The 12,046-nt window shown below is 41.3% G+C and overlaps 1 protein-coding gene across 6 annotated transcripts in view; it reads left to right on the forward strand.

Annotated features, from left to right (window-relative positions):
- SNTG2 (syntrophin gamma 2) overlaps positions 1-7,631 on the forward strand; it is a 354,452-nt gene extending 346,821 nt beyond the window's left edge. For all 6 annotated transcript variants that reach the window (XM_048497891.1, XM_048497919.1, XM_048497904.1 and 3 more), the window contains one exon: positions 4,112-7,631. In XM_048497891.1, the coding sequence (XP_048353848.1) occupies positions 4,112-4,243 (132 nt within the window). In that variant the 3' untranslated portion in view covers positions 4,244-7,631. The remainder of the gene's footprint in view (positions 1-4,111) is intronic.
- Positions 7,632-12,046: the final 4,415 nt, after the last annotated feature.

Here is a 12,046-nt window from a genome sequence, read left to right on the forward strand (position 1 = left end):
TTTATATATGGTAGAAAACCTTGTTTTTAAAAAAAACAAGGATCTCTTCTAAATTTAAGCTCATATGTAAACGTTTCTAAGTTAGAAGTTCAATAATAAAATCTACTGATAGAATCAAGCAGCTCTTTCCTGCTGCAAATAATTGCTTGAAGAGTGAAAATCCCACTCAAAGCACCCAATGCTGGGTGTACTTTGTTGTCCGGGAGCGGCGAGCCCCCCCCTCCCGGACTTACCGCCGCCGCTGGCCACGGACTCGATGGCCGCCTCGCCGCCACGCCCGACGCCATCCCAGCGGCTGGATTGGGCGGCCGAGGGCTTCGGGCGGCGGCAGACCGTCAGGCCGGGAGAGCCCTCCGGCGGCGCGGCGCTGGACGCTCCGGCGGGCTCCGGCCCGCCCGCCGTACTAAGCCTCCATGCGGCCAGTCCTGGCTCGGAGGGGGAGGCAGCGACGGGGACGGCGGGACGGGCTCGCCCGGCGACGAGGGAGCGACGCCTCGCAGCGCTTTGGAGCTGCCGCCGAGGGACTTGCTGGCCGGCCGCTCCCCAGGAGGGAGCCTCGCGGGACTTTCGCGGCTCGGCCCACCGACGGCGCCGGCGATGCGGCCCTCCCGGGCTCGTCCGGCATGACAGGGCGGGCCCGGAGGTCTGGAGGAAGGCAGAGCCGGCAAGGAGAGGGCCCTTTAAGGAGTGTGGGAGGCGGCGAGGGGATAAAAGGGGAAGAACAGCAGCAGCTGGGAGAGTTGTGGGACAGGAGGCAGAAGGAAGGGTGTGCAGAGAGGGGCTGGAGAGCGGAAGGAGAAGGAGAGGTTGGGAAGGGCCAGCTGAGGGACAGGAGGGGAGTGGGGGAGGCCTGTGGAGAGAACAGGCCCCCCAGTTCTGTGACAGGGAGACTTGTGGAGCAAACAAGCTCCCTCGGGGAAACAAAGGGGAGTCCTGTGGGAGGAACAGGCTCTCCCAGGGGAACTGTGTGGAGAGGCCAGGCGGGCCCTGAGGGGGTTTAGGCCCCACTGTTTGACCACCCCTCCCTAGAACAGGGGTGAGGCCGGGAACAAGAACCCCGGGTAGGGTTTGGAGGGAAGGCATCAGGGCTCCCCCGCGGTACTCTGGAGGGGGACCCTGACATTTGTCAACTAGCTACCACTTCCAAATGCACTAGTTGGAAAACCTTTGCATGCTGGAAGGGGCATTTAGCCTACGTATGCAAATTCTTCTCTGGAGCATGGCAATTGCATGTTAAATATAAACAAACAGTCCCTACCCATAGTGGTGAAGCAGCTAGCAATTTGCTATGGGGCTTTCTCAGTGGTAACACCCCTACCTTTGGAAAGACATTTCCCTACAGGATTTCTTTATTTCATATATACGAGATCAAAATAATCTTTGCTCAAGCTTTTAATTGAATTTCATCCTACGTTAATGTTTCTTCCTCGCTGCCTATTCCCTGCCTCTCCGCTCAGCCACCACTGTGCCTGGTGTCACCCATCTCTCTTCCTTGTGGCTGGGTGGTCGCCCATGGAAAGCTGAACTCTGGCTGCTGAGGCAGTTGTGAGGGAGGTGAGGAAGATTATAACTTAACTTAATTGCCATTACATTGAGAACTTTAAAATATTTCCAAATCTAGAGGGAGATCACCTCCCTCTATATCTAAGATCTCACTATCATTCAAACAGCCGCATTTGGGGACTGACCACTTCTTTTATCTCAAGCCAGTAGGCAAAAAGGTAAGATGGCCTAGTGCACTTGATGTGAAAGTAAAGTCAATTCTTAATACTGAAAAACTGCAGAAATATAGTGTAGCTTGCACAAACCCTGAGCTAAACATGGATCCTTTGAAGATCTATGAATAGCTCACCATGGAATTAAGAACTGTCTTAAGTGGGTCACCCAGTATGCAGCAATTTAATAAGAACAGACATTCCAAACCATGGTTTGATCAAGATTACTCCAGCTGTAAAAAAGGCCCTAAGCACCCTTTATTTTCATTGTAAAAGAAATAATCTTTAGAGAAGTTACAGTTATTGTTAATGAAGTTAGCCGCTCAGAAAAAAATATATAAACAACTAATTATACAAATACAAATACAATACCTTTAATGGCATATAAAAAGTGGTAAAATGCAATAAACAACTAATTGATAAGAAGAAAAAGGACTACACTACAAAAATGTGAGAACAGCTTATACAAGCTGCAGAAAATAAAAACTCTTCACTATTTTTGGAGAATGACCTCTGACTTAAGTCAGAAATTCCTACCTTTCTAACCAATGTAGGCATTACACCAGCAAATGGCCCTCTTTTTTCAATCTTTATATGATGATATTACTCAGGAGATCCCTCTGGTAGAGGCAGAGAATTTGCCCCACTGGCCACTTGTGAAGAAAGTGTTTGACTTGGCATAAGAGCAGCCATCTTTGAAAGGTTTTGGTTCTCAAAATAAAATGTTGTTTTCTTACCTTCTCAAGCTGCAGCTGATTAAGCTTGTTAACTGAAGGTCGGCAAGGCCCAGCTGCAACTGTTGATCTAACAGTCACATTCCAAGGGCCCTTTGAAACCATTTTCAGCTGATAACTATAATGAGATAATTGTAATGGTTGCTGCTAATTGGCAAATGTGATTGGTTTGTACATGTCACCTGACCCAAGATCCCTCCTATAATTGTTATCCAATATTCATACTGACTACCTTTTCTCTCCCCTGCTTATGATATTTTATGATGCCGTCACACTAGCATGCTTGTACCTTAGGCAACTTTATTTTCTCTTTGCTTGCTCCTTTGGAAACAAAGGTTACACTACTACCATGGGTTATTTTAATGTTGTTATTTTATTGTTAGCTTTCATTTTGATGTTGTTGACTTTATTTCAGCTGACCCTATGTCCTTATTGGCAACACCATTTTATTTGTTGAGGAGTGATTGCCTCACAATAAACTAAACAGTTTATATTGAATGTATTGGCTCTGAATGCTTTATGTTAACCAAATCAGGATCTACACAGTGGCAAGGAGTTCCTCTTGCACCACACCACTGGTCTGTCAAAAAGAAATATATCTACATATTAGATAACTTAAAAACAGTAAAGTGCCAGCCTCAGATTTATCCTGCCTGATATTTTGAAGGAAAACATAGACAGGTGGGCACCATTCTTGACTGCATTGTTTACACATGTAAATCAGACCAGACATATTCCCAAAGATTGGGGCATGGCCATTATTGTACTTATTTACAAAAAAAGTAATAAAACTGCAAATTTTATAACTATTAGTCTGTTGAATATCTGGTAAACTTTAGACAGCTTTTAGATAAATTGTCTATCTGGTTAAAACAGGAAGATCTAATAGCTCCCAAACAAGCGAACTTTACGGAGGGTAGGTCTACAGTGCAACACTGTTTGCTACTTTAACATTTAATAGAAAAGTATCTTTGTATGTGATCCCTGTATGTGCATTTATTGACCTAAAGGCCACTTTCAATTCCATTTTAAGGCACAAACTGTGGCAAAAATTAGAATCCTCTTACAAGTCTCCTGTATTTCATACAAGTGGTTCAAAACCAGACCACCTTAGAGTGAAATGAAGCAATAGAGGACACCTTACTGAAGACAAGATTTAGCATCTATATAAGTAAAAACCTATTTCTGCTTCCCAGGGATTAAAAATATTTTTAAAATTAGTATATTAAAATGTTAGACCTTCACTCAGGTGAAAAGAGTTACCTTGTTATATTTCATGGGCTGGTGTGTCCCACGAAGGCAGGCTGTCAATGACCAGTCACCAGATAGAGGGAGGACAAGTTCAAGGCTCTTGAACTATCACTCTACCTCTCTGGACTCTGGCACAGAATATGCTGACTAGGAACCAGCACTGCAATTTATACTTTTGGGTTTGCCAGGCAGGCAACTCAAATGGGAATGAATTTCCCAGGGAATGAAAATCATCCCAGTCTTGGGCAGTTTTGCTTGGGCAGATTAAATTTTTCCTCTTCTTCTCTGTCCTTGTTATATTTGTCAGTAAACTTCTTATTATAAAAAAGATAACTGTTGTTGTTGTTATGCATGTGGACTTTAAAATATATGAAACTTATAATTAAACTACTTTCTTCTTTTTCATTTCAGGAACTAGAATTTCAGGATTTGACAGCAGTTCTAAACTGCATCCACTCCTTTATAGCTGCTAAGGTTGCATCGCTGGATCCATTGTTTATAGACAGCCAGAGCATTGCAAGGAAATATACTTACAGTAATTAAAAGAATTCTATGTTGTGACTATGACAGAGAAATTATTTTCTTAAAGAAAAAAAGCTATTTCATGCACAATATTGCAATCCCATGTGATTTTATAAGAGATCTATAGTTGTGTTATCAATAAAAACTACTAGTTTTCGCATTTGATTCATCATTGTTAATCTGATGAGTTATGCATTTATTCAAACTGAATCAGTTTGTTGCCTTGCACCTAAATTAATATTTTCACAATACATAAAGTGTATTTTTATTTGATGTCTTATTCTCCAACAATGCAGGTTGGAAAATTTAATAAAATTAACAGGGAGCCAGAATTTACTATTCTATTATTATTTCTATTATTAACTTTCACAAACCTTCAGTAACTTACAAATTAAACATCTACAGCAAAGTTTATAGATTGACAACACAGTTTGGCATAAAGGTCTCATGCTGAGCCTTACAAAGACCATTAATTGTTTCTAATTAATTCATGTGGTTATGTGATTTGGAATCCAAGATCCATTGGGGAGGGGAATAGACTACTTTCATGTGTCTACTGGGTGGGGGAAGAGGAGGTTACAAAGATTTTTAATAACGTAGATACTTTATCTGCATCAGCAAGAACAATACCGATTGTGCTGCAAATTCTAAAGATAACATGACTTTATTATTCCACAAATTAATGTTGTTTGTAAAGTTTGTAAAGTTTTTTTTAAAAAAACCAATACTAGGCATGTAGAAACAAACACTAGTAAAGTGCAGCATCTGTATTTCATTTAGTTTTTCTCCCTCTGCAGGATTAAGATATGTTAAATAAATATTCATTATATCCACATAATTCAATTTAAAAGAAAGCATTTCAAAGAAAGTTATACCAGATTCCTATACCTTCCTATCATCCATATTTATCATATGTGCTTCCAAAGGACATTATACGTGCTTCCAAATGACATTATAAGAGGATATCCAGGATGTGATGAAACTTTGACATCCAGCAAACTTTGTTTCCATGAAGGACCAGACAGGCCCCTTTTCTACTCTTTCATGCCACTCTAACATAGTGCCCATTGACCACAATAGTCTTAGGGTGTCATAACTAGGGGTGTGCAAAAAAAAAATTCAGGAACATTCAGGTTCATTTTTAGGATTTCTGAATTTCCCAAAATACCTGCTATGCCCCCCCCCCCACCAGTATTTTTTCAGGAATCCAAAAACAAACAGCTCCATTATACCCTATGGAAAATCTTCTGAGGGTTTTGCAGGGCCTGTATTTTAAGGTAGAGACACCAAATGTTCAACATCTTCTGGTGACTCTCCTTGCAAGAACCCCCATGTTTATTAAACATTGGGCTAAGATATCCAATTTTATGGTGCCATACTCTTTTGCAAACAGTAAATAAAAATGGAGGTCCAAAAATTGCACTCAATCTATACCAAACTTGACGGTTCTTGTAAGAAGAGTCTCAAGAAGCTATGCTGAAAATTTGGTGCCTCTACCTTGAAAAACAGCACCCACCCACCCACTGGAAACACTCCCCATAGACTGTGATGGATAAGAGGGGAGATTTAAACTTTGTTGTAAATGGAGTGGGGGGCGGGTGTTAAAAAGGGTTTTCTACTGCTGTAGCTGAAATGATCCTGGGGGAAAGCAGATTTTTTTTTCAGATTTTTTTCAGATTGGAATTACAGGTTTTAAAAGGATTTTGTTTGTTTTGGCTTTAACAAATACACACCTCTAGTCATAACTCTGTTTAAAATGGCACTGCTATTGTGTCATTCAAAGAATATTTTCCTGGGAGAAAGCACTATTAAATGAACCTGAGTATGATTCTGGACAGATCACTAAATTATAACAGCTTCCAAACAACTTTTTGTTCCTACTCACCCCTCAATATTTAAATACTATATTATTATTATTATTATTATTATTATTATTATTATTATTATTATTATTATTATTATTATTATTATTATTATTTATTACGTTTGTATACCGCCCTCCCCCGAAGAGCTCAGGGTGGTGAACATAATATACAGACAGAGCACAAAATACAATCGACAAACAACCAGGAATAAGTTAAAAATGGCTCTGTACATATTAAAACTAAACCCTATTAAAAAAGCGTTCTAATTACAAAAACACAATAGATGGCGTCCCACAGCCTAAACCCCCTTAAGAGGGGGGGACGGGAGAGTCCACTGGTGTTATGAAAGGGACAGTCAGCGGCCGATCCTGGTAGAAGTCAATTTATGTGTTTTCTACCTTCAACTGGACTAATTCTGTTCTTAGATATTGTTTCCATTTATATAAGTTCATCATTCTAACAAAATTCATATATAAATACTATTGTTGTTAATCAAACTTTTATTCTTGCAGTCTTTTCAAATAGTACAATAATATAAAAATAAATTACTGGATTGAGGCAGTTGTTCCAAGCCTTGTACATAACTATGTGTGAAAGAATATAAATATGGGTGTGCATTTGGATGTCTTTATTAATTGTTCATTCAACTGAAAAGGAATGAAAGCAGGCCTACATTCAAATGTGTATCTAACTGAATGTAATCCAGTGCATATTTAAATCCAATCTTACACCTCAGTTTTCCTCATCTGAATCAAGGAAAGTAAGCAGGATGTGAAGTTAATAGCAACAGTCACAATATGAAAGTTCTAATAACAGTTGTGTTAAGGAAAAGCACAGGACAGAAGACATTTTTATTATAAGTATATACTTTATACATTAGTGATAGTATAACAACACATTCTGATTTCAAGTTTCTATTTTCAAAAAAACATGTTTATAAGATGACTATTTAAAATGTTTAATTTTTATACTTGAGTATAGAATTAAAGGCAATTTAGTAATTAAATAATTAAAGATTTAGGATGGAAGTTAAGATACTTCTGTAGCTTGCATCTAGCCAGGTTTTCACTCGATCTCATATAATCCCCCTCCCTACTAGATACCTGTTCCACATGTTTTTGTCCGTGCAGGACCCATGATCCCAACATAGCCTTTTGGGGGTTTAAGGGACTCCCGTTTTTCCTTTTTCACTAGCATGAAAGCTGGTTGTATCTAAGCCATTAATAACTCCTCCCCCTGCAAAATTGAAGGAGCCATAAGGATAAACTGACTACTGTAAAGTAGTTCTATTTTGTCCAATCTGAAAAAGTAACAATGAATTTTGGCCGTTTCCGCACGGCCAAATAACAGCTCCGTAGGGACAGAAAAAACACATGTCCCTAGGGTGCTGTTCGCACAGGAGCAGCACCAATGCAGCAGCACCGTCCTGGCCGCTCTGGAGCAGTGCGAGGGCGTCGCTTTAAACCTTGCTCAATGAGCGAGGTTTTTGTAAAGCAGCGGCTTCCTGCCAGTGTGGTGCGAACTGCACCAGCGGGACACTGCCGCTTTTCCCATCACCTCCACTGACCTTCCTGTCCAGTGTCGCTCTGGAGGCCTGCAGAGGCCCGCCCACGCTGCCTTCCGAATCCCTGGAGGTTGGAGGGCAGAGTGGGCGGGTCCCTGCAGCCCTCCAGAGCGATGCTGGACAGTAAGGTCAGTGGAGGGGGCCAACCCAGAGGCAGGGGAGCAAGTTGGGGCCGCTCGCACAATAGCGTGCGAAAGGCCTCCGAGCCTCCACCAGCACAATTCATGCTGGTGGAGCTGCGTTTCCGCGCATGTGCGGAAACAGCCTTTGATTTAGCAATGTGACTATACACTCACATTCACAAATGAAGATGCTTTGCCTAGCCACACCTCAGTGGTTTGAAAGCACAAAGAGCTGTGCTTCATACTGTCGATTATCATACTCAATATTGCCTACTCTGACTGGCAGTAACTCTTCAAGACCTCAAGGGGCAGGTTTTTCCTCAGCTTTGTTACTCAACAGCCTCTTCACTGGAGATGACTAGGATTGACACAGGAACTGTGCCCATTCACAGTATATGTTCACACCGTTGAACCTCTGCATTTACATGAGGTATCTGCATAGTCAATTTTTCATTTGAAGAACTTCTCTCCTTGCTATCCCTTGTTGTGACTGTAACTTTAGGCAGCTTTTTAGTAAACCACTTGATAAGTGAGCACCTTAAGTTTGTCAATAAAAAGTCACTTATGGCAGCAGTGGCTGTGAAAGAGGAAGGCTGAGTGCATACATTATCGTCCTAGGTCACTGGCTGTAACTTTTTAGATATAGAACAGCATTTGGGAAGGCAGAAGCCTCTCTAGGATATATTCATACATTAAAAACATCCCACAGCCATGGCAGAAGAGTGATTAATAACACAGGTCTTTGGAGTGATCTTCTCCTGCCACTGGTCAGAAGTGGAGCAGCCATTGGGAGACCTAGCTAGCTGCTGTAGATGAGAGAGTGTAACAACCAAAGATGAAGTTCTATCAGCTATGGCAGCCCTCTTTTAGCATGTTCTCATGAGGTTTACCTGGCATCTACTTTTCTATCACAGAGAGACCCGAGGGGCCATCAAGTCCAACCCCCTGGGATGCAGGAACACACAATCAAAGTACTCCTGACAGATGGCCATCCAGCCTCTCTTTAAAAACCTCCAAAGAAAATAACTCCACCACACTCTGAAGCAGTGCATTCTACTGTTGAACAGCCCTTATTGTCAGGAAGTTTTTCCTAATGTTTAGGTGGAATCTCTTTTCCTTCTCTTTGAACCCATTACTCCTGGTCCTTGTCTCTGGAGCAGCAGAAAACAAGCTTGCTCCCTCACCACATGACATCCCTTCAAATATCTAAACCTGGCTATCATGTCACCTCTTAACCTTTTCATGCCACTGGTCAGAAGTGGAGCAGCCATTAGGTGCAAGGCCAAAACATTTCTAGGTTACCTAGGCTTTTAAGTGAAATGTTGCAGCATTTTTAGCTAGATTTAGGGTTGTTTTAAGGATATTGTTTCAGGTTGCTTAATTTTTTTAAAGACCTATTAATATTGATACATTTGGAGTTGTCTTTATGATTTAACTGTGCATGCTTGTAGCAGGTCTTTAGAGAGGTGGCATATCAATTCTCTTGAATAAACAAATAACATCCATCCTGAACACCAGTCAAGCTATGAATGAGCACAGCATATGGAACCAAGCATACAGCAGCCATCCCAATTAGCTGCACGGCAAGGAGCTGCACGGCAAGGATGGGCAAGGGAGTAAGACCACTTCTTCACACCCTTGAAAAGTCTCAATGGACACAGTTACTGCTCCTTTCTTCTCTACAAAGGCTCCACAGTTCCAGCAGAATAAGGACCTGAGCATGCCGCACCCATTGTTTGTGCAGTTCTTGTCGAGAGAAAGACCATAATGCAGTGTGGAGGTGGTTCGTTTTAAACTTCAGACATTAAATATTTAAAAAGACTATATTGCACATTATGATGGGTAGAGTAAATATTTGTCAACTTTAAAGAAACCCCTACAGAAAAAGCATTAAAATTAATAATATTGAACTAAAAGGAGGAATTCTATGTTATGCCTATAAAACCCTAGGGATCGATGAGCTGTAAGTAAGAAGAAAATACACGAAAAAGCAATTAATATGTATTTTTCCTGCCCAGATCTGGAGATCTGGGATCCCCTGATGATCTTCCATATGTGATAGTTGCTTGTTGTTTGGAGGGGAGAGTGTTTTCCGACGTGCAAGCCAAATAAATCCTTACCCCAGAAAGTTTTATTTGCGCACATAAGCTCTTTTTAATCAAAAGTGAAAGCTAAGTGAAAGCTATCTGTTCTACTGGAGACACACATCAGCTTGAAAGGTTGATCTAATCAGGGTTGATCTTCCTTTCCTTTTTTTTTCCTGTCTTATGTTTGAACTATATTTATTCTTTTTAAAATTTTGGCTGCAATATAAAAAGTAGCCAAGCCTTCATCTAGAAAACTCAAACCATTTCCACCAAGGAAGCTAATCTTCCTGCATTTTCTGATGTGCATTGAGATTCTTCTTTATAGAAGAATTCTGCATAGAATATATTTTGTGGGAAAGAATGAGGGAGAGAAGGCACGGGGTGTTTCTTCATCACATGTGTGCACCATTGAGGAGACATTCAGCAGTGTCAATTCCAACTCCAACAGTGCTGAACACCTTTTTGGAGGTGTGGGACATTCCAGGAGCATTTCGCTGCATGTGATCATAAATGAATTAGGACCTATTCCACAGATTTCATCTTTAACCAAACTGGAGGCGTTCATGTCCTTTTCTGCATATCTTAGAGGAAAGGACTAAGAAGCAATGTATCGTCAAAAAGCATACAAAATATTTCCTACTTCTGGAAATCTATGGCTTTTCTAAACAGATTTGTTGTAAGAGGTGCCTATTATTGTTCCCCCAGTAGACACAGAAAATCATGTAAAATTGTTTACTAATAAAGAACTTTTGTATACCAAGAGGAAATAAAAAGAATGTTTTTGCACAAAACATGGATATGAACCATCTTTACTAGAAGTCACTAATGGTTCTGGTTATTCATTATTATTTCATGCCCAGGAAAGGTTTGTTGTGCCTCGATGCCTGCAAAAGCTACTCCATCCTCTTTTGTGTGGCATTTCTACAGTATCTCTGCATGTTTACACTCATTTGGGGTCAACAATATTTTTATCTGGATGATCAGAGCATTTTGTAGATGCTTCTATTCATGCAGAGTAGCATGACAAGAACTGTGTGTGCCTTAAAGCTCATTCCAGTTTACAAGTGTGTCCCTTCTAAACTCCTATATTAGGCAGGTGAAGTACTGATGCAACAGAGACCAACTTTCATGGTTCCATCCCATGTGAATTGGGAATTCAAGTCACTCCTCTCCATAGCTGAGTTTGAATTGGTCAGTTTTAACTTGTTGCTCACCCGCAGAAGCCCTACATTTCACATATCAAAGGTCATGGTAATATTGTGATGGGACCACATGTCATTTATGATAATGATTAAGAACAACCTCCGGTAGAGATGCTGGAAATCATGGGTAAGAGTTCCCAGAGCCCCCAAATACCATGATGAATATGACAGCATCAAGGACCACTATGATCCATGGTGAAAGTAGTTCCAATGCTTTCCAATATCCCTGGGTACTGAGCATGCATGCTCAAAGTAGCATTTAGGGCCACCAGGAACTAAGGGAACTACATTGCACTTGTACATAAAAATTGAGACAGACAACAGTTTAGAGTTTAGAGAAACAACCAGTCAGTACTTGATTAATTAGCAAGAACTTTGACAGGTAAAATTAACTGTAATTCAAACTAAATTCCCTCCCCCCTCCCCAGCGCTAAGCATATGAGGACAAAGTGGTGTTCAGCTTATCTACCTACCTTCACCCATAATTGGGTTGTTCTACTTGGGCTCAAAAACCCAGGGCTGTTACCTGTATTGAACATTATAAGTTGAAGCACATTGAATAAGTGAAGCAAATAGTTCCCAAGAGAATTCCTGCCCAACATAAAATTTACCCTTGGGATACCAAATCAGAGGAAAGCAATCCTTAAAATTGTGCCCCCAATGATCTCCCTACACCTGAACAAAAGGAGATAGATATAACAAATGACTGATATTTAACAGATAAATCCTGAACAGTCCTGATCACAATAGGATGCCCTTCAGTGCCAGCACCATAGACTAACTGCCATAGATAATTTGACTAGCAGAGGAAGGGGGAGGGGAGGGAGGGTGCCATGCAAGGGAGGAGAGGGAGGGGGAGGGGAGTGAGTGAGTGAGGAGTGGTGTGCAAGGGAAGGGGAAGGAGGGAGGGGTGGCATGCAAGGGAGGGGAGAGTGCCCGGTATTTGGACATGGCCCACCCACCCTAGCTGAGGAAGGGGGATGG

This window comes from Sphaerodactylus townsendi, linkage group LG01, assembly GCF_021028975.2.
Source record: "Sphaerodactylus townsendi isolate TG3544 linkage group LG01, MPM_Stown_v2.3, whole genome shotgun sequence".
Taxonomy (NCBI): Eukaryota; Metazoa; Chordata; class Lepidosauria; order Squamata; family Sphaerodactylidae; genus Sphaerodactylus; species Sphaerodactylus townsendi.